The sequence below is a fragment of the Hydra vulgaris genome, chromosome 09 (assembly GCF_038396675.1).
Source record: "Hydra vulgaris chromosome 09, alternate assembly HydraT2T_AEP".
Taxonomy (NCBI): domain Eukaryota; kingdom Metazoa; phylum Cnidaria; class Hydrozoa; order Anthoathecata; family Hydridae; genus Hydra; species Hydra vulgaris.
Window position 1 is genome coordinate 35336204 of NC_088928.1, and position 24479 is coordinate 35360682.

The 24479-nt window shown below is 29.0% G+C and overlaps 1 protein-coding gene across 1 annotated transcript; it reads right to left on the reverse strand.

Annotated features, from left to right (window-relative positions):
- Positions 1-211: 211 nt before the first annotated feature.
- Positions 212-22709, reverse strand: LOC136085089 (uncharacterized). The gene is made up of 5 exons (XM_065806419.1): positions 22557-22709; positions 22299-22341; positions 1315-1458; positions 608-850; positions 212-431 (listed from the first exon to the last, which is right to left on the reverse strand). The coding sequence occupies exons 1-5, from the start codon at positions 22614-22616 to the stop codon at positions 307-309; spliced, it is 615 nt and encodes a 204-aa protein (XP_065662491.1). The 5' UTR covers positions 22617-22709; the 3' UTR covers positions 212-306.
- Between the last annotated feature and the right edge of the window lie 1770 nt (positions 22710-24479).

Below are 24479 nucleotides of genomic sequence, written 5' to 3' on the forward strand. Positions count from 1 at the left end.
TGTTTAAAGCAAAACGTGTATAATTTCCAGTAACATTTTAATCTTACTTTAATGAAGTTTCTCATAAATATTCTACTGATTTTTCTGAAAATAAAGTTATCATTCCCTTAACCCATCTTAAGTTAAGTTCGTATCAAATTCATTATAGTGGACCTTTCGTTTGAAAAATTTTTCCAAACGAAAAGTCCGGCTAGCTAAAAAAAACAATAGCTTTTTAATAAATAATCAAAGTAAATTTTAAAACAAACATATGAAATTGTTTGTACAAGTTCAATTATAACAAGTAAACTACGTAATCAGAAAAATTCAGATTTTTTGCATTAGTTCTCGTTCAGCAATTAAGAGCTCTTCTTCGTGGTCAGTTGGCAACTTATCATCAGTTGTTTGATTGCTACCATCTTGAAATACTGTTTTGCAGTAATCTTTGAACTCTGAATAAAATTTTTACCCCAATCAATACATATTCAAAAGTGAAAAGGACTTAATACACATTAATAAATATTTATTACAACTTATTATTGAGCATTTAACTCAATATTTTCAATTTAATTCATTATTTGTCTCATATCTATTTATTGCCCATTTAAATATATTGTATTCAACTAACCATCCAATGTAAACAATCCTTTTTTCTTACTGCTGCATTCCTCTATAAATTTTAAGCATTCATCTGCGGTATACATTTCTCCACATTGTCTGAACACTAGCTGAAGGTCAACAGAAGACACGTACCCATCGTTACTTTTATCAATAAAGTTAAAAACGCTTTCTAACTCAATTTCAGTTGGTCTTTCCGTAAGGACTCTTCTAACTATATCTTTAAAGTTGTTAAAAGTTATTCCACCTAATCCTAGTATAAAAATAAAATTTCTTATAAAAGAACTAAAAGAAGAATAAATACTTGTTACCTAAAAAGCTTTTTAGGTAACAAGTATTTACAAGGTTTATTTGTGTTTATCAAAATTATGTATGACACAAACACGTTTTACATACTTATTTTTAAATAACTTTACATTTGTTTATTGGTTAAAATCCACGTTGATTCTGTTGTGTACACAACAACTAGTTCTATGCAGTAAAAGAAAATATGATGTTACGGTGTTAGGATGACTTCTTAAAACTTATACACCACTCAATTATCTTTTAAAAAAAATTTACACGTATTTAATCTAAAAAAATTTAACGTAAAAACGATACTAGATGCAAGTCTTTACAATATGTAAAACCTTTAATTCATAGTGTAGCTCTAGCTTAAATTGTATACGTCTTATTAAATTTAAGTTTTCATTTATAAATTTAATACATAAAACCCACCAGCCGCATCAATTTCTTCCATTAAAATGTCAATATCATCACGTGAGAATTTGAAACCGAATTCTGATATTGCTACAAGCAAGTCATTTGCAGTTATCATTCCTGATCCATTTATATCAAATATTTTGAAGCATTCAATGATTTCTAAAAAAAAAAATTTCCCATTTTTATTGATTAGCATTATTTTTAGACTTCATATTTTCAATACTAACCGCACAGTTACATGGTAACTGTGCGGTTTACATAGTAACCATACAGTTCACATAGTAACTGTACAATTCACATAGTAATTATACAGTCATATATGCTACATATTATTTAAGCGCTATACCGGTTTTTACATCCATTTAAAACAAACATGACATCCATTTAAAACAACCATGACATTCATTTAAAATATCGTGCCAATCAATACACCTATTCAACTTAAATTCTACCATTTTGCGCGGCGGGGACTGAACTCTTATTGTGTGGGTAAAAAGTCGAAAAAACTTCCTAAATATCTGTATTTGAATGAGTATTTATTTCTATTTATCTCATCTTTTGAATTCAACACGATGGCTAACAGAGGTAACTGTGCAGTAATAGGGTGTTCGAATAGCCATTATAAACTTTTTAAGTGGAAAAAACAAGAATGATATGTTCATGATGGTTTGAAAAAAGAACAATGTGGTTGTAATTGTCCTTTCAAACTTTACTGTTTTCCAAGTTCTTTAAAAAATTCTAAAGAAAGAGAAAAGTAGAAAATTTTATTAAAAAGAGAAGATAAAAATAAGAAAAAATGAAATCCATGCGACAGTGATCGTGTTTGTTCGATGCATTTTGTAGATGGAACACCTACTATTGCTGTGAAATGTTAGGTGTTCATACCAGTGAAAATTTGCTACCATACCAGTGAAAATTTGCCTAGAGTGTTTAAGAATGCAGGATATTACAAGTGTTGTGTGATTATTCATTGTGCTGAAGTTTTTATTGAACAACCCAAGTCTCTTTTAGCACAAGCTTCAACTTGGTCTGTATATAAACAACACAATCTGTTTAAGTTTCTTGTTGAAATTTCGCCTAGTGGTTTTATCACTTTTTTATCTGATTGTTATGGTGGAAGATGTTCAGATAATTTTATAACAAAAGACAGTAGTTTTTATGACTTGTTAGAGTGTGACGATGAAGTCATGGCAGATCGTGGATTTTAAATTCAGGAAGAACTTTTCTTAAGATTTTGTACTTGGATAATTCCTCCAGGTGCTCGTCTCAAAAGTCAAATGATTGCATCTGAATGTAAAAAAACTAAAAAATTAGCTAACTTAAGAATATACGTTGAACGAGTCATTAATAGAATGAAAACTTACAGAATTTTAAAGAATTTTTTTCCTCTAACAATTTTGCGTCATGTTGATGATATTGTGAGGGTTTTTGTTGTACTCTGTAACTTGAAACCTGTATTGGTCAATAATTCAAGAGATGGAGATATAAAACCTTAAAGTCGTTAAATATAGTATACAAGGAATAGCGTATTAGCACAGGAATTTGTGCTAATACCTTTCAAAACTAAAAAATTCTATTTTGTACAAAGTTTATTTAAACTCCTTCTTGGCTTTATGTTAGCAATGGTAGGTGTTCCATCCACAAAATCCGTCGAACATACACAATCAATGTCGCATGGATTCCATTTTTTCTTATTTTTAAGTCGTTAAATAATAGTATACAAGGAATAGCGTATTAGCACAGGAATTTGTGCTAATACCTTTCAAAACTAAAAATTCTATTTTGTACAAAGTTTATTTAAACTCCTTCTTGGCTTTATGTTAGCAATGGTAGGTGTTCCATCCACAAAATCCATCGAACATACACAATCAATGTCGCATGGATTCCATTTTTTCTTATTTTTACCATCCCTTTTTAATAAAACTTTTCAGTTTTCTCTTTCTCTAGAACTTTTTTTTAAAGAACTTGTAAAATAGTAAAGATTGAATGGAAGATTACAACTACATTGATCTTTTTTCAAACCTTCATGAACATTACATTCTTGTAATTGTATATTTTCTGAAAGAAAAAAAAAGTTTGGCATGCGTTTTTTACCCCCAGCAAGTCTAGGATAAGGAATCCCTCTCCTTCTCTGCTTTTTTAGTTCAGGTTTAACACTGGTAGAAACGGATTTTGTTTAGTTGCTAAAATCTTAAATTTTGTTTATTTTTATTACGCGTGTCCGCGTTTTTTTTAGATAAACCACTGTTTTATTTGATAATTTAAAATGTTTATAAGTTAGTTAAGTGGTCATGACCTCCTCGGTGTCCATTTTAGAGGCATTTAGAGGTATTTGGAATAATCATGATTAGGGGTCGTACATATATTACAGCAAGGGGGTAGGGGGAGGTGTCCTAAGTTGAGTAATTTGCGTACATAGGGGGGTGGGGTGTAGGGGGGGGATGGGTGATGTTCAACAAGTGTATGTATGTACGCAAACTCAAAAAATTGAGGGGGCAATTCATGTTCACTTGCCAATTAATAAAAGGTGATCGCCGCCCGCGTTCATGGCCTGATTAGGTTATAAAAGTTAAACAGCATTAAAAAATAGTGATCACATTTGCGAGCGTGAATGAAAAAACAGCACAAAATTAATTCTAAATAAATTAATATTAATGTTAACTTATTTCTAGAAGTAAAACTTACTAATATTTCAAGTTTTAATAATATTAAAACCATGTGGGGGGAGGAGAGTTTGTATGAAATTGTCATTATAGTGTCAAATAAAGATACTTTTAAAAAACTGCAATGATTGAAGCCTGGGAACAAAAAAGACCTAAAAACTTGGCCTTCCTGGCCTAAACTTAAGGTGGTCGTCTATTAAAAAAATAAAAAAGACAATTTGTTGAAAAGTTTATTTTATTTTTCAGCATAAAGAAGTTATATTTGTATTATATAAAAAATAAAAAAATAATTTTCCTTCTTTAATGCTGAATCAGCAAAAAAATGCTTAAAACATCACTTTCTTAAAATAAAGAGTTCTAGTTATCTGTACATTCGTTTTGCCTGATGTTTGGTTTGCATGCAGGATATACATACAGTTAGTATGTGAACCAGTAAAAACTTATAAATATGTTTAGATCCATAATGGTAGCTCTTCGTATTTGGAGAAATTAAAAAAGGGGTAAAATTCAACAAAAACCATTCCGTAACTCCTAAAATACTTTAAGTATTATATAGATTCTGGTTCACATAATAACTTATATACAGATGAACAAACCCTGAAACTTTCATTAAAAAATAATTTATAAAAGCTGAGATTTGCTTGTTTTAAGTCTGAAATATCACAAACAGAGAAAGCTACAAATAAAAATAAAAAAATTAAAATGGTCGCTTAGAGTAATTTTTTCCTCCTTCCTGGTGTTTTTCTTTATCAATAAATTCTTTTTATTCTTTAAGTTTCTTCATTCTTAAGAAAGTTTACATTATCAAGTTTGGTTAATAGTTTTGGCCCAAAACAACCAAAAAACATTGTTGCTAAGGACGTTGTTAAGGGAACAAACTAATACATGTCATTATCGAAAGTAAATTTTGGAATAATCTAATTGAAAAACATGTGTAAAAGTATATATTTTCTGAAAGAGCAAACATTTCCTTTTTAAACTACACCAATAACAAAAATGATTTTTTACATATTTTTTATTAGACGAATATCTTAAGAACAACAAGTTTTGCTTCCCTAGCCCCTTTCTGATCCAACACTAATAATTATACGTAACGAACCAAGAAAAAATTTACTTCGCGTTGAATTACTTTCCTAATGATGCTTACAATTCCATAAGGAAAATTTTTTTTATTATGCCGTAATTCCCACTTTAAACTGTTATAACTCACGAACCCTAGATTTTTCAAAAATGAGATTTAGAGTATCAAATAAATATATTGCTTGATCTTTATAACGAAATTTACTCAATACAGAGGACAAATGGTAGAAGTAGAGGGCGATTGTTACAAAAAGGGGGTGTTAATCTCCCCGCACGTTCGCTCTGGAAATGTCGGGACTGATATTGGACAACTCCAGGATTTTGGTAATATAAAAAAAGGAACAGTCATATAATTTTGACATAGTTGTCACTTTTATCGTTGGGGAAGGGGGGGACTGAAACGCAAATTAAGGGAGATAAGGCAACCAGAGTCAGAATTTTAATAAAAAGGACAGAAATTTCTCGAAATGTAGCCATATTTATTTTTCCTTTTCAAATATAAAACAAACTGTCATATATTGTAACAGTGGAAATCTTTATTAAGCGTGTACTAAATGCTACTGAGGCAGTTTAAGAACTAAATGATAAATATTAAAAAATATTTTAACTAACAACGTAAAATGCAATGATCAGTTATCTTATTAGATGGTTGGTTACCTGAAGAGGACAGTATTAAACAATAGGCAATGGTTTTTCCAACCATTCTTGCTTTCAGACATTCACAGCGTATTAATGACACAAGCCATAAAGTTTGGTTGATTATAAGTTGAATAACCACTTGTAGATAGTTTGCATAACAAGTTTAATCCAATTTCTAATTATTCAACAAAGCTCAGTGTTGAATAAAAATTGTGCTCAAATAATATTTATAGTAATAGTCTATAAATTTACACTTGATTTCTTCCCATGTATTATTGTCAAATTTTATATGTTCAATAAAATTTCCATGAGGTGTCCACACCATAAAATATGAGTGATGGTGCCTTGTAACAGCCATTTGTACAAGGCATTGCATATAATATGGATGATTTTTGTTTAAAGAAATACCAACATCACTTTTAATCAAATATGGATGTTTTATGCTCTGATCAAGTGGGGACAAGTAATTTATAGAAAATGGGCATTTAACCTCAAGACATGCAGGTAGATAACACAAACAAGTAACAATACGATCAGGACTACCACCAATGAAGGGAATATCTCTATCTAAAAATAACCCACCATCATAGATTGCTACACCTTTATGATTGAGTTTTAAAATTTCATAAAAATAATTAACAGTATTCTGTTCCATTTCCCTGCCATACTTTATTGCAGGTATGTTTGAATTAACAAATGACATGCCAGAAATACGTTGATTTAACTCTCACATATCAGCATCAATTTTATTTAATTTGTTTATTTTTGTCCAAATATCGTAACTTTTTGAAGCTGTCATAACACCTTTTCTATATTCATACCAGTATTTGTTTTTATTTTGTCCTTTGGTCAACTGCTTAATTTCTACAATATTTTTAAGTGTCATATGAAGTATTATGTTTTTTTCAAGTGATAATATATCTTTTGACATTACCAGTATATCATTAACACTCATTAGATTTGATTGACAAGTACTAATGTCGTTTACTACTTCTTAACTAAAGTCAATATCTGGTTTCGAGACAGCATTAAAAATAATGGAATTAGACGCTATTTCTTTTAACACTTTTGCAACATCCTGAAGATTAAATTTAGTAGAATAATTAGAAATGGGATTAAATTTCTTATACAAACTGTCGACAAATGGTCTTCTTTTTTTTAAATGTTGAGAAAAATTTTCTCTGCTAAAATCTAGATTTTTAATTTAACAGGTAAAACGTCTTTTCGATTTGGAAGTCATTGATTTGAAACCATTGTGCAAGCCGGATTTGTTAAGCCCATTCTTACAGCAACTTCAATTCTTAACGTTGCTGCAGCAACATGGTTACATGTTTGGTTCATTCCTGTCATACATGTACAGTGACAAGATCGGATTTTTGCATTTTCTTTTTCTATAATCAACCACTGTTTATGGCTTGTATCATTATTACGTTGTGAATGTCTGCATTCTCCTTTTATTGCACAAAATGGATTTTCCTCACTTATACAGTGATATGAGAGTTTTTGAAGCCAGCCTGTTTTAAAAAACTAAAAGCTTTTGAATTTTTATAATCATTTAAGTCATTGCTGCCTAATTCAGATGGGTTAAACGTCAAATAGTTAAAAATATCTGGATAAAATGCCATTGACCATTGTTTAATACTGTCCTCTTCAGGTAACCAACCATCTAATAAGATAAACGGATCACTGCATTTAACATTGTTAATTAAAAGTTTTTTTTGATATTCATCTTTAAGTTCTTCGACTGCCTCGGTAGCAGTTAGTACAGGCTCAATAAAGTTTTCCATTGAAGAAAATAAACGATCAATCTATTCCCTCTTTGTTCCAGAAACACGCAAATTTTGAAGTCTTAAATACTGCTTTAACTCATAAACTTTTATTTTATTAATTAAATCTAAATCCATTATGAGTTTATCTTAGGATAAATGATCTAAACAAAAGGAAAGCCTAATGTTTGCTTAAAAATCCTTTGTACATAAAAGTTTATTTTAATTTTACCCACACAATTGGGATCCAGACCTTAATATTTCTAGGCGTTTTTTCCGATCGGATAGGTGTATTAAAACAATCGTGATTTTCAATTAAAACATTTAACGCATGCGCAATCTCAACATTCTATATTATTCAAAAAAAAAAGGTTTTATTTTAATATACATTTTTATTTTTTTTATTCAATTTTTGAAAATTATTAAAAAAGTTTTTTTATTTAAAATAAAATGTTTTTTTTCCAATTACTGTCGAGGTATGTCACTGACCTAAGACACGCTTCAAAAAAGCGTGTCTTAGGTCAGAAAAATTGTTTTAATTGATTGACACGATGTTTTAAATGGATGTCATGTTTGTTTTAAATGGATGTAAAAACCGGCACTGCACAAAGTTTAATTTAAAAAATGAATTGCCAAACTTGCAATTACTTCTCGGAATTATTGCTTATGGGTTTTGTCAATTAGATACTTGCAGAACTTGAAACCACACGAGGGAAAAACCGGATTCAAATTTATTACGTAAATTAATCATGTGTTGTCAAGTTAAGAAAATTATATCTACTTTTAATAAATTATTAAATTATCGCAAAAAAGATTTGGAACTCGTTCAAAATATTGCAATTCGTTATTCAATATGACAAACCAGAAAATGTTTTTATTTTTTGATGTAATCTGTGTCAACTTTAAAATGAATTGAAAGTTTGTGTCAATTTTAAAATGAATAAAATTTAGGTGAACCCTAATATTAGAGGGCGCATGAATTGTAGAGTGCGCAAACTTGCGCTTACCGCAAAACAATATATATCTTTTCCAGACCAATATAATGACAGACATAACCACAAAATAATATCAAATACTTCAAAAACTTGTGTTTTAATGAAGTTTATTCATCCGTTAAGGAATAAAAATTCAAAATTAAACGTTTACAATGGAGAACGGAATTAAGTAAGGTAAATAAGTTTGTGATTTTATAATCATAGATGTTAAATGATTTCGTTCTATATAATTATCTACTGGATAAGTAATTACAAATAAACCATAATCAATTTCTCCGATTTGGTGCTGACATGGTAGGTATTAAAGCAATTATTTATTTTCAATAAAAAACGTTTAAAAGTTATTCAATTTCAATGTTAGACAAAGGAGTGAAATAAAGTTTTCGGTGTTACATTCAAATCAATTTTGATTGAAAATTTTACTTGAAACTTCAAAGCACATAGCTTTATTTCATTTTTATGGAATCATTGTCTATGATGTGTACCTATAACATAGTTAAAGGTACAAACCTTTGATTACTTTTTGAATGTAACCCTTGATACTTTTTAAAACATAATCCTTGGCTACATTTAAAAAGTAACCATAGGTTAAAACTTGGTTACTTTTTATCCATGTTATAGGTAAAAAGCAATGTTTATACATGTAACACGTGTCATAAACATTGCTTAAACGTAATAAATGTCATAAATTTAAAAACAAAGGTTTCTACTTTTAGCCTATGACCACCGTGCGCGGCGGTCATAGGCTAAAAGTACAGGTTAGAATTTTTAAAAAAGGCGCTATTATTGCAAGTACTTTAATTTTATTTTAAAAGCATGTTAGCATTTTCAATAGGCTTTTAAATAAAAATAAATTTCAAAAAGGCACTGTAAGATATCAGCGTTTTTAAAGAAACGTTTTTAAAGCGTTTTTAAAGAAACGTTTTTAAAGCGTTTTTAAAGAAAAAAAAGAAATTTTTAAATTAAGCCACAAAGCAAAAGATATCGTCTTTTTTTATTAGCTAATAACAAATCAAAGGTTCGGCCTTTGTTAGGTTTGTTTTATTTTAAAAATATCATAAATGATGTTGGCGTGTATTCTTAGTGTCAATCGAGAGGAATCAAACTTGCTTTAAATTTGTTGCAGACTTTCTGTGAGGTTTGCGTGCCTCTGACTGCCAGAGTAAAAAGATCCAAAAATACTTTTTCTAATAACTTTTTTTTTTTTTTCGTTTTTAATGACACCAAAAATAAAGCAATTGAGAAAAACATTGCTACATCTCCAATAACTAAAATCTGCATCGATAATATTATACTAGTAGATTTTTTGAAGTATTTGCGCTTGTACGCTATGATTTTTACCATGCAGATTGTTTCCATTATCATGAAAACTTTATTTTCGTTAATATTCAAATTTAAATGAAAAATAATTCTGTTGATTTTCTAAACAAAGATTTTTAGTTGACTCTTTGATTTTTAAAAATGAATCAAAGGGTTTTGGGCTCAACTAAGCGTTGTTTCAGAGATTAAGCAACATTTATAAATAGCAAAGTCATTGATAGTAGTTTTTATTGTAAAAAGTTTATTGATTTTAATTTGTTTGTTTTGTAGTTTGTATTGAAGTTTGTCAATCTGACAAACTCAAACTTTTTTTTTACTTAAATTTTATAATTCAGCACCTGTCCTTGTAAATAATTGAATAAACATTCAGTGCAAATTTAAGGAAACTTAAGCTTAAACAGAATTGAAGATATTACGTTTTCGTTAGCAAAACATGGTAAAATTAGAAAATCCTATAAATCAATGTTTTTTCTATAAAACGTTGCCACCAAAAGACCCAAGCATTTTAGAAATGTAACTTTAAAGAAAAAAGAAACTATTATTATTATGATTTAAAATCAAAATGAAAACAGACGTATGAAAAACTCTTCTTTCGGTAAAAGTTGCCTTAGTACATCGTTCAATCCCATAAAATAACTAATTACAGTTTTGTGTCATTTTTTGAACATTGGGTAATTGTTCTGATGAAAAGTCTCGTTACATATAGATTCAATATAAAAAATGGTTATCTTATTTTGACAGATATTGAATATTGTTTGAATATACTTTTAATACTTCTAAAGTTACAGAAAAAGAAAAATTGAAAAACCCGGATCATGTTTTTGCTTTAACTTTGATTCATTCTTTGTTCATGATTACCTGCTTCTACTTTTTATATCATCTGCCTTTTTGAATACTATCATTCTTGTATCCTTTTTTTTATTTAAATTTAAATTTTTATTTTAAATCAAGACAACAGTTGATTGTTCGTTTAGATTAAAATTATGAAACAGAGCACATGTTTTTGAAACGAAACTTTTTGAAGAAAAACAGCAAAAGCTTTTTGAAAAAAAAGATTTTTGTGCCGAAACTGTCACAATGAGGAAAGCTCTACAAGATCAGATGAAAGTTGAACGAGCGGCTGGAAAATATGCATTTATCTCTTACGGTAAGTTGATCATTCGGAATTGGGCTGCGAACAAAAGTAAAATATTATTTTCGTAACATATTTATATATACTACAATTTTATTTTACTTTCTATATAATACTTTGTTTAATTAATTATTTTAAATTTTTCTTATAAAAATGGAGGTCAAATTTTCATTTAACTTTAATGATGAGAATGCTAGTTATGATAACTATTTTAATAGAAAAAATTTATAAAGCGAGTATTAATCAATTTCTGAATCTACTCAATATCTCCGTACGAACAAAAATAACTTTTCAATATTAAATGTAAACATTCGAAGTATTAACAAAAATTTTGAAAATCTTAAACTCTTATTGCATCAACTAAACCACGAATTTCAAATAATGTACATAGAAATTATAAACAAAACCACCAAAAATATTGTAACTAATTATATTTATAGACAACCATCTGGTAGTTTAAGCAAATTTAAAACTTATTTAAGCAGTTTTTTTAACCAAAACTAGTTTAACACGGAAACATGTTTACTTAGCTGGTGATTCTAACTTAAATTTGCTTAATTATGCTTCAAATAAAAATGTTCAATACTTTTTAGATACTCTAACCCAATATAACCTAATACTACCAATAAATAAGTCAACGAGAATAACTAAGACTACATCGTTATTACTTGATAATATAGTTACTAACAATTTTTAAAACTGTCGTTTAGGAACGGCCATAAAAACTGATTTAACAGATCACTTTCCAATATTCTTAGTTACTGATAATATTACCCAAAATAATCCCCCTCGAACTCTACAATTTTAATGCGACAGATCAATGAAAACTCGTTATTGTATTTTCGAACTCTTTTATCAGAAAGTATCAATTTGAATCTTATTTTACAATCCCATGAAGTTAATAATGCATATGAAATATTTTTAGCGCAATTCTGTAAACAGTATGACTTAGCATTTCCCGTTAAAAAAATAATTATAAAATCCAAGTCTCTTTTAAACCCTGGATGACCAAGGGACTAATAAAATCGTCTTAAAAAAAACGAAAACTTTATGTGAAATATTTAAGGCATAAATATTATAAAAATGAAGTAAACTACAAAAACTATAAAAACTTATTTAAAAAACAAAAAATTACTCTAAAAAAATTTATGATGCAAAGTTGCTTGAAAAAACCCACCAGCGACACTAAAAAAACGTGGAATATAACTAAATAAATAATTGGTAGAAATAAATGTGTAAAAAATAATCTCCCCGTAAAGCTTTCAATTGACTGGGAAACGACTTATGATAAAAAAAAAAATAGCTGAAAAACTAAACTCATTTTTTCTTGAAGTATGGCCGACGTTGCCGAGTAAAATTCCGCCAAGTACCATAGAGTTTGAATCTTATATTAAACCGCGTAATACCATTATGGAAGAATCTAATTTAAATCTAAGCGAGATAAGGAATGCTTTTAATAGTCTTAACAGTAATAAAAGTGTGGGCATTGACAAAATTAATGTAAATGTTGTTAAGTCAGCTTTCGATATCATTGAACCGTCATTATTTCATATTTTTGACCTTTCATTAAAACTAGGTGTTGTGCCGAAAAAACATAAAGTTGCCGTAATCACTTCAATTTTTAAAATCTTGTGACGAAACTAATGTTTCCAACTACAGACCTATTTCCGTCTTACCTTGCTTCTCAAAATTATTGAAACGAATTATGTTCAACAGACTTATAACTATTTGATGTTAAACAGTTTTCTGTACTGTAAACAATTTGGGTTTAAAAAAGATAATTCAACTTACCATGCGGTAATCAAACTGATTAATCATGTATCAGATGCATTCAATAATGACTATTTTACCTAAGGAGTTTTTATTGATCTGTCAAAAGCCTTTGACACTGTTAACCATAAGATATTTATAAATAAACTGGAACTCTATGGAGTAAGAAATAAAAACTTACTTTGGTTTGAAGATTACCTGGCGAACAGGTCACAATGTAGTATTTATAAAAAAATTGAAAAAGTAAAACACATTACATGTGATGTGCCCTAAGGTTCAATCTTAGGACCATTATTATTTTCATTACTGTAATAAATAATAATTTAGAAAAAACTAAATTTATTTCATTCTCCAAACCCAGCAAAGGTGATGATGTTCCTCTAAAATTACCTAATCTTTTAATCAATAAAACATTTATTAAAAAGGAACCAATCGTTAATTTTTTAGGAGTAATACTAGATGAAAATTTGTTATGGAAACCACATATAAAATACATAGAAAATAAAATCTCAATAAATATTTCCATATTATATAAAACTAAACCATATCTTAACATTGCTTCCTTGAAAAAAATATACTTTTCATTTATTCATAGTTTTATCTTTTACTATAATATTGTCTATCTTTTACTTAATATACACCAAGTTCTACAATTCATGTTTAAAATAAAACATTGGCTTTCTCCTATTGTATTTCAGTCTTAATTTAGTGATATCTAGCACAAGTATCCTATTAAATTTTCCATTAACAACTTTATTGTACCAAAAACTAATTTAAAACTAAGTTCTTACCAAATCCAATACCGTGGACCGTTTCTATGGAAACACTTTTCGAAATTTATTACAAAAAAAAAAAATATTCAAAACATCTCTTTGAAACAATTCAGGAAAGAATCTTAGAGTCTCTTATTACAAAATGACTTTGATTTAAAATATCTCTTTTTAAATAAATACATAAATAATATAAATTATCTAAAAAAATAGTTATTGACACTACTGACTTTTGTAGCAGTTTTATTTTTATTTAATTTTTTTTTTATTAAAAAACTTTAATACTTTTATGTTGTTGTTAATCTTTGATATATTGCGTTATATTTCAACACTAATATTTATATTATATTAATATTTATATTGTAACTAACGTGTCTAAAGTTCTTATTATGTACTTAGCTACTTTTCTTTTTTAAATATAAACTGACAATTTTCTCAATGTAAATGGGGCTCGATGATAAGACAGTTTATGTCTTCTGCTTGCTCCAGCTCTCTTATTTATTAACACAACTTATTTCATTGTAAATTTTAATATACGGCAAATAATAATAATAATAATAAAAAAAAGTTATAGAGGAAAATCTTCTAGATGTAAAGAATTAGTAAGTTGTTTATCCTTTGCTATGACGTTGTTAAGGAGTAAGAAATCAACTTCAAAAATTGTATTTTCCTATAACTTTTAAATCATACAATAGTAAAAATATAACAAAGACTTATACTAAGGACTTGGTATGCCTTTGTTGTTTGAAATAAAAAAACTCACAAAACCTATTTTTTATTTCGATTATCAAAGGGGGTGTAAGAAAGTGTTGAGCTCGGTAAAGAGATGCAACCTTAGCAGATGTTAATTTTGCAATGGATTTGATATATGATTTCCAAGAAAGATCGGAAGTAAGAGTTAATCCTAGAAGATGAACTGTAGATAACTCATCGAGTAAATTACCGTTCGAGTCATGCATTACATCGAGTACATTATCATCATTACATCGTGGAATCATGCATTACATCGAGTACATTACCTACATCGAGTACATTATCAATAAATATAGAAAGATCTAAGTTATTGCGATAACGATTGGCTGAAAAAAATTGAGTTTTATTTGAATTAAAGTTCACCAGCCACTCTGAGCCCCATGCTGCAGCAGAAGTGAGGTCCTTTTCAAGCTCAAATGTCCCCTCCAAGCAATCAGAGAGTGTTGGCTTCTTATCATTACAAGAATAAATGGTAATATGATCAGCGAACAATGCCATCTTACATGTGAGAATATCTGGAAGATCGTTAATGTAAATTAAAAATAGTATAGGGCCAAGGACTGAACCTTGAGAAACCCCTGAAATTACAGAATAAGAAGAAGAATGATGTCTATTGAGGACAACTTTTATACTACGATTGGAAAGGAAGGATTCAACAATCTTAAAGATGTTACCAGATACACCGTAAGAAGAAAGCTTATGGAGAAGACCAGCATGCCAAACTTTATCAAAAGCTTTAGAAATTTTAAGAGCGATGGCCTTAATCTCTCCACCTTTATCTAATGCACAATAAAAACTATCGGTTATTACTGCGAGCCAATCAGTTGTAGAACGAGAAGATTGAAATCCATATTGATGATCAGAAAGTAAGTTATTAGATTCAAGATAATAGATTAAGTGTTTATTAATTAAAGATAAAAAAACCTTGCTTATGATAAGAAAAAGACTAATGGGACGTTAGTTAGACGAGTCAGATCGCCCTACAGAATTTTTAAAAATAGGGATAACAGATAGAAAACAAGACTCTGATAAGTACTTGTTAAATAATTTTGAAAGTATAGACGACAGCTCTGGAGAACACTTCTGGACGACAAGCTGTAGAAGAGTCTAAGCAGGAAATCACTTTAGATACAGAAGCTGGAGTGATACGAATGATGTGTCAAGCAATGGAAGCAACCTGTTTGATGGCTAAATCAGGTAGAACGCAACTAGTGGAATCAAAAGATGATATTGATGAAAAGTTCCTAGCAAACAAATTGGCTTTGTCTATAGGTGAGGTGACAATGTCTGAACTCTACAAGAGAGGTGGAATAACAGACTTGCTCTCATTATAGATACAGTTAAAGATTCTCCTTAAGTCCCTAGAGCCTAATTTTTGGGATTAAATACAAGATTTTGTGACCTGAGAATAGCGGACTTTGGTGTTAGACAAAACCTTTTTACAATGGTTTCTAGCAGTAATAAACAGACGTCTGTTCTCTGAAGAATTGTTTTGCTTATAGATATGGAAGTAACGGCTTCGATTGGAAATTGCAGCAACACAATGTAAGGAAAACCATGGAAAAGAGTGAGGCTTGACTTGGAATCATTGAGAGGGAATAAATGGCTCCATGCCAGTCTGAATCCATAAAGTTATGCAAAAAGCACATTTGTCAGCAGGAAGATGAAAGATTTCTACCCAAGGGGCATCACGAAGAAAATCACGGAAAGAGTCCAAGTCAGCTTTTAGGTAGTCGTAAGAGGTACAATGATAGGGGGATTCAGATAATGAAGAAGAATGAGATAATATTTTTTGAGTGATCAAACCGTGATCAAAAGCACCTAAAGGTAAATGTGGATCAGAAACAAGACATAAGTCGAGTAGAGAAAGTAAATGATTCGGGTTGTCTGGAAAGCGAGTTAGAAAGTTGACTATTTGAGTTAGAGTTTGAGAAAAGCAAAAGTTGTGGGCTTTAACGCCTTTAGAGTCACTGACACTAGAGCCAAGCCATTCAGTGTGATGAGCATTAAAGTCACCAACAACAACAATATTGGCTGATGGATAAAGAGCTTTGTCAATTTGATCAGAAGTAATATCAAAAAGAGTGCAGTCTTGAGATGAAGGAAAACGATATAGAACAAAGAGAAAGGCGATAGAGTGAAGTGATGCTAAACGAAAGCACATGAAAGAATAGTCTGTGGATTCAAACCTAGTTTCCCGACAAATGGGTGAATTCTTATGAATGTGAATTCCAAGGCCAAGCATGTGACTTTTGGAGTCTTTACGAATTAAAGGAAGATAACCATCAACACTAAGATCATAAGATGAGACAGCTGAACTCAAGTTAGTCTCACAAAGAGCAAGTAGGTCTGGTGAACTTTGCTAGAAATAAGATTCAACAGAAGAAAAGTTACTTCGAAGACTACGAATATTAGTGAATATTGTTATCTTTATTATGATGTAGAGTTTGACTTACTTGATTAGTACTATTTGTACTAATCGTACTATTTGTACTAATCGTACTATTTGTACTAATAACGTCTGTTCACAAAAAATCCGGACTGATTTCAAATGTACACAAATTGTTCTAAATTTCGAATTTTCGATTCGAAATTTTTAAATTTAATCGGTCAACAACAACAGTTTCATTTTGTGGCAAAATTGAGTTTAAATAATTAATTCAAATAAACATGGAGCATCTAAAAGAGAACGATGTTAGAAATGTGATTGGAAATTTTTATAAACAAAACATAAACAGTGGAAAGAAATTTACAGTGGATCATTTTAAGAAAATGGGAATCGCTAAATCTACAATTTATGACATAATTAAAAGGTCTGAAAATAATTTGCCAATGAATAGAAAAATCGGTTGCGACAGAAAACCTTTTAAAATTACACCAGAAAAGAGAGAGTCCATGATTGCAAGAGCAGAAGAGAGAATCGGGATTTCGCAAAGAAAATTGGCACAAAAATATAAGATAAGCGTTTCATACGTAAATAGATTATTAAGTATGCATGGACTAAAGTATACCAAAAGAAAAAATGCACCAAAAACAACAGAAAAGCAAGAAATTAAACAAAAGAAAAACTTATTAAAACTTTCAAAAACTTTTTTCAAGCCATCAAATGAGTTTGAAATCATCATGGACGATGAATCGTATTTCTGTGTAAATGGTGCAAATTGTTCACAAAACTCTGGCTACTATACAAAGGATAGTTTTCAAACTGATCCTAACATTAAATTCAACTTCAAAAAAAAGTTTGACGATAAAGTTCTCGTTTGGATTGCAATCAGTCGTTTTGGTCATTCATCGCCTTATTTTGCTGTAAAAAACTGTGCACTAGATGCAAAAACTTATTCTAAAGAATGTATTACAAAAAGACTTCTTCCATTTATAAATTCCAAGCATCAAAACATGAAAATTTTATTTTGGCCTGACGGAGCGAGATGTCATTATGCAAAACACACATTAGAAACTTACAACACTTTAGGTATTAACTTTGTCGACGCTAAAGATAACCCCCCAAATGTACCGCAGTTAAGGCCAATTGAAAATTTTTGGGCACATTTAAAAGCAAAAGTTTATGGAAATGGATTTACTGCGAAAAATCTTGACCACCTTAAGAATAGAATTCGATTAAAGTTGAAAGAGTTTGATCCAGACTACTTTTTCAACCTAATGGATTCAGTCAAAACTAAAGTTCGAAAAGCCGCTGATTTAGGACCACTTTCGGTTATAAAATAGTTAACAATGTCCAGTCACTCATTTTAGTTAAAATTTTTGTCAAAAATTGATTAATTTTGTATTCAATTAAGAACAATTTTTCATTCCGGATTTTTTGTGAACAGACGTTAGTACTATTTGTACTGATCGTAGAGTTTGACTTACTTGATTAGTAATATTTGTAAAAGTCCTTGAAATTTAAAACTTATTTTAAAATATATTTAATTTGTATTTAATTTAAACTTTGAACTTGCAAATAACTTTTTTTTTTGCAATTTAAATATCTACTGAAATGATTGCACTCTCTTTAAAACTGATTACTTTATATTGCAACAAACAAAATGTTTTGCATTATTAACGATATTCGCAGCAGTGTTCTTTAATTAAAAAACAAAAAACTTACTGTATATAAAATTAAAAATTTTCATCTAATTTAAAATAGAGATCAAGATGGGAATAATACAATGACTATTTTTTTCAATGTGAAAAGTTTTTTCATTTTTTGACTACCGGTACCGGACTACCGATAATCATACCGGACGGCTAAGACTGATATGTTTTTTTACTATTTCTTACTTACTAATAATTTACTATTTTCAACATTTGTTTGTTGTGACAATTTTGACGACAAAATCTCGAGTTTTAGACGGTAATGGACGAGGCAAATTTGCCAGATTATATTTGTTAGTGTATTAACAAATATAACATTAACAAATTTCGGTAAAGGTTTTGTTTTTGTCACTATTGAATAAAAAACTTAACCGGCTAATATTTTAATTATTATAGTTAAGGTGGTAGACTGCTAAAAAACATTGAAAAAAGTAGTTTTTCAAAAGTTGATTAGTTAAAAACTTTAACTATTGCTGTTTTTAAAAACATACATATTATTTTACAAAAAAACATAAAAAGGCCTGAAAAAACAGTTTAAACTTAGTAGGGTGATTTTGCTTCCCCTAGCAACGCTCATAACAACGTCAAAATAAGGCAATTTTAACTAAATTTTACAAAATCTAAGCACTCAAACCAATAGCTACTTCTTTGTTTTTTGTTTTTCTATGTTTAAATGACATGGTGTGAAAGAACAACGTTGCTGAATTGGTTTATTACTATATATTAACTCGATAAAAGTGCATACTATCAACATGGGTTCTGCAGAAAGAAGAAATAAGTCTAAAAGCAAAAAACGTAAATGTTATAGATTACTTGCGAATAAAATTCACTTGACTTCTGAATATACTACTTCAAGTTCAAATAATACATCAAATAATACATCTCTAACAAATACTTCTTCAAGCAAATCAGCATCTGCTGAAAAGTTAAATTTACCTACTTCTGATACTCCAAGTATTAGTCAAGATAGTAATCCTGAATGTTACATTATATTTAATTCTGATGTCTTGAGTTCAATTTTAAATCTTGTTGGTTCTTGTCCAAAATGCCAATCTTTAATAAAATTGAATAATGATTTATCAAGAAAGAAAGGATTTTCACATCAACTTGTTTTGTCTTGCACTGCAAAAAAATGTCAATGGCAAAATGAGTTTTTTACCTCAAAAAAAATTGAAAAAAACAGTGATAATGAAACACAAGGCATGAAATCGTTTGACATTAATATCAGAATGTGTGTAGCTTTCAGAGAAATTGGAAAAGGTTATGCTGCAATGGAAAGTTTTTGTAACATAATAAACAGTCCACCACCAATGCAAAAAAAAACATACAATAACATTGTCTATAAATTGCATTCGTCTTATATCAAAGTTGCCCAAGATTTAATGAAGCGAGCAGCTGCACAAGCACAACGTACAAGTGAGTCTACTATTGGTGACCCTGATATAAAAAATGTTACTGTAAGTGTTGATGGAACGTGGCAGCGACGCGGTTTTTCCTCGCTGAACGGTGTTGTTACAGCTATTAGTAATGGGAAGTGTGTTGACACTCAAACTCTCATAAAGGATTGTAAAAGTTGCCAATATTGGCAGAGAAACAAAGATATACCGGGATACAATGACTGGGTAGAATCACATATTTGCCCAATTAATCACAAAGGTAGTGCAGGTGCAATGGAAGCTATTGGGGCATTGCAAATATTTAAACGATCAACTGTTTTTAACAAACTGCGTTATACAAAATACTGTGGTGATGGTGACAGTAAGTCTTACCAAAATATAGAAAGTAATAATGTTTACCCAGGGTATAAAATTGAAAAAAGTGAATGTGTCAGTCATGTTCAAAAAAGAGTTGGGTCTCGTTTACGCTCTCTTAAAGTATTGTACAAGGGAAAAGTTTTAAAAGATGGTAAAAGACTTACTGGAAAAAGAAGGATGACAGATAAAGTCATTAATACATTGCAAAACTATTATGGAATGAGTATACGACAAAACAAAGGGAATTTGTATGGCATGAAAAAATCCATAGCAGGACTAATTCATCACTGTTCTGAAAGCAGCAGCGATGAAGAACGCCATAAGTATTGTCCTCGTACTAGCGATTCGTGGTGTAAATATCAAAGGGACAAGATTAGTCAAACTTTGACTTATAAAAACAGTATAAACATTCCAGAAGCTGTTTGTGAAATTATAAAACCTATTTTTTCACACAAAGATCTTGGTGCAAACAAGTTATTAAAAAGATGTCTTGATGGAGAAACACAGAATGCAAATGAATCGCTCAATAATGTAATTTGGACAAAATGCCCAAAAAATGTGTACGTGAGTAGGTCAACACTTGAAATTAGTGTTGCATCTGCTGTCATACAGTTTAATGATGGTAAAACTGGTATGATAGATGTTCTTCACAGTTTAGGAATTTTACCAGGACATTTTACTAAAAACGGTTTTCAAAATAGTGATGTGCTACGTGAAAAGCTTATGGACATAAAATCATCTGAAAAGTTTAAAAAACAAAGAAAAAAGCTTAGAGCAACAAGGAAGGGGTTTGATGATAAGCACAATGATGAAGAAGGAACATTATATGAAAAGGGGGGGGGGGGTTTAACCTGTTTTCAAGTGTTAATATATTTGTATTTTCAAAATATAAAGTTTTATTTGCATTTTTCTCTGTTGTAAAGTTTTTCATATTCTGGATAAGATTGCGGGAGCTGTATTTGTCCAATTGATTTGAAATTTTGTACAGATGTTCATTTTTATGAGCTTTATGTCCTGAGATAAAGAAATTTTGGATAAAAATTAAAATTAAATTTTTTGGGCTGTTTTGGGGTCAGGAATTTGGCCTAAATTTAGACGCATAGAAAAAGCTTATGGTGCATCGAAATTGAAAAAGATTCAAATTTTTTGTTTATCTCAGGACATTTATCTACTTAAAAGGTACACAACTGTAAAATTTTGAGACTTGATATATTTTACTTTTTGAGATATCTTTTCCAAGAACTTTGCACTTTTTAGGCCTAAAAACACTTAAATTTGCCCAAAAATTAGAAAGAGGAAAAAAAAAAAAAATTTTTTTTTTTTTTTAATCCTATTTATCGTGTTTAAAATGAGAAAATCAATTGGAATAATGTCAGATTTTAAAATTTTTTTTTTAGCAGTCTACCACCTTAATGCATAATATATATTAACTATAATAATAAAAATTTTAGCAGTTGTCTTTCCAATAGTGAAAAAATAATGTAAATCCGATTAACCATTCATTATATCTGTTAAACTGATTAAAAAGTTGCTCCACTAGCCCTCCCAGTGGGCACAGTACGTTTTTAAAACGCTTTTTAGACGTTTTTATAAGGTTTAAACCTAATAAAAACGTCCAAAGAACGTTTTAAAAACGTACTGTGCCCACTGGGCTGCGAAGTTTAATTAATATTACAATATAACAAGGTATAATTAATAGTTTAAATCCGACTCACCATTCATTATACCTAGTTATATTATAATTAGGTTTTAAGGAGAACAGTAAGGCTTAGGAAAAAACGGCGATTTATAACAGAAAGTTCAATAAATTGGTAAAACATTAAAGTGATGGCAAAAATTTATAAGCAACTAAAAGAAAAGTCGCAATACTTTTTTTTTTTAATCTACAATAAAATGTGCCGGTGCGTCTTACTCACCTGCCATCCAACAACCCTTTGTTGCCCAGGTTATCACCATAATTCCTTAAATTTTTTATCAGTAGATGTTTTGTTATGCAATTCGTTGTTTTTGAGATGTTTTAATTGCCCAATTTTCCCCTAGCTCAAGTAGCCTAATTTTTGATAAATAAATTTTCTCAAGTACCCAATTTTTTTATAGATATACTTTTATAAAAAGTAAAAATACAGCATTCTTCCTAAAATCTGAATTTTTTGAAACGGGTTACAAACATAGTCAATTTTACATCTCATTGAGCTTCTATGTACTTGCGTTTGCTGCATTATTATTATTTATAGCAATTACATTCTTATTTTAATAAAATACCTAAATCAAAAGTTTGAGAAAAAACATCTTCATTGTTCTTTATCTAAAAACATAAAAAAAAAAGGAAAAACTTGTTAAGTTGAAAATATACTAATATATATACTTTATATATATTATTTTTGTTTAAAAATTAACTTTCATTGCATAATTAATATAATTACTAGTAACAAATCTAAACATATTTTTTTTATTTTTCATTTATAAATATTTACACAATACAACTTAATTAGGTGTAAATTAAAGACTAAAGAAACTTACATTTGCTTTTAAGTTTACTTTTTGTTTTAAGTCTACTTTTTTGACTGAATTTAAAGACATTCTAAGGATCACTGCAGTTATTTTATGAAAAACCAGATCTTCTTATATGTAATATATAATAATTATTTACTGAAAGAAATTATTATGTTAATTAAAATAATTGCATTTATATTATATCTATATAATGCTTTTCTTCAAAACTAATTCAAGGTTAATGTAACTATTTCACTTTAAATTGAAAATTATGATTATTTAAATTATTACGACAAATTATTAATTGATAAACTGTTTCTAGGCAACGAACTTATGTCTCTGAAATCAAAAAATGTTTCTTGTCTGTTTATTGTGAATAGTAATTGGAATAAAAAATTAATTGTGGTTATGTTTTTAAATGAATTCAATCAAAAAATTGCAATAAAAAAAAACAAGCAGCCTAAACATAAAACAGTTTTGCGTTTTCAACGATTAGTCAATTTTGGATACTATATAACTCAATTTTACTGGTTATAGCAATCGACAATAAATACCAAGGCGGTCGCAATTGCCAATAAATACTATCACGGTAGCAATCAACAATAAATACCAAGGCGGTATTTATTGCCGATTAACTAATAACTATAGGTTAACTAATTAAAACGAGTGGTATTAATTAGTGCAAGCTACAAAACTTGAATATGCAGCTATTGAATTGTCGTTAGAGAAAACGAAGAAAAATTTTCGTTAGAGAAAAAAAATAAAATAAAAAATGATTAAAACTATTGTAGTTATTAAAGCAATAATTGCAAAGTATTGTTTTTTTCAAACATGTAAAAGTTACCATTTTTGCTAAAAGCTCTTTAAAAAAATATTATTTTATTTTTTATTTTTTTTATATAGCACGACGAAGAAACTATTTCTCTACAATGAACATGTAAAAAAGAAGTTCTCTACAACGAACATGTTAATAAGAAGTTCTCTACAACGAACATTTAAATAACAAATTCGCTTTATGTCTCTCACTTTAATTATTAAGTTTAATTGAAGAAATACAAAAAACTGACCGGAAATATTGTAAAAAAAAATAAAAAAAATGCACAAACTTTTAAATTGATTTCTGTTCTACTTTCATTCCAACCCAAATATTATAAATAAATAATTTATTAATTTATATATATTAAATTATATTTTTTGACAATTTCCTATAAAAAGTTGCATAAAATTGCTTTTGATCACTAGTTTAAAAAATATTTAAAAAATGTTTAAATACTTTTAAAATATTTTGATAAGATCTCAAAATGAGCGATAAAGAGTATTGGCATTTTTTGTACCAAGGATGTAAGGTGGCGGTAAGGAGATATATGGGGCTGTTTTAATTTAAACATTTATACAGGCCAATTTAATCAACACATCTATATACAAACGCTACAGAAATGTGTATTTCTTTTAATAGACATCCTGATTGATTAAAACGAATGGTAGCAGTTTCAACAAATTATGGCGCATACCCACACTGCTCATGCAGTTAAAACATGATAGAACACAAAGTAGATTTTTTTTGTCTAGCACGCCTTATTTACAGATTTGAATCCATTTAATTTTTAGACATGGATGGACGAAGAACTTGTCAAGGTTCGAATAAAATTCATTAGCAGCTTAAAAAATGAACTAAATACCTATAAACATAATCACAATAAATAATTATTGTGATTATGTTCAATAACGTTTTCATTTACAGTTGTTTGTTTTAGTATGTCATCCAAGATGCAAGATTTTTTCAACAATTTTTTTTTTGTAAATAAGAAAAAAATTGTTCAATACCTTTTTAGTTTTTATTTTATGATATTCTAAAAAAAGCTTCAAGCAATAAAATCTAAATAGGTGAACTTTTTTTTAAAGCACTGTAACTTTCTCAGGAAACGGATTTTCATAAAACTCACGAAAGCT

Coding starts and splice junctions, on each gene's coding strand:
- LOC136085089 (XM_065806419.1), bottom strand. CDS start 22,616: ATGTCTTTAAATTCAGTCAAAAAAGTAGACTTAAAACAAAAAGTAAAC. Junction 22,342..22,556: donor AAGTAAACTTAAAAGCAAAT/GTAAGTTTCTTT, acceptor TTATGTTTTTAG/ATAAAGAACAATGAAGATGT. Junction 1,459..22,298: donor TTCTCAAACTTTTGATTTAG/GTATTTTATTAA, acceptor TTTTTTTTTTAG/AAATCATTGAATGCTTCAAA.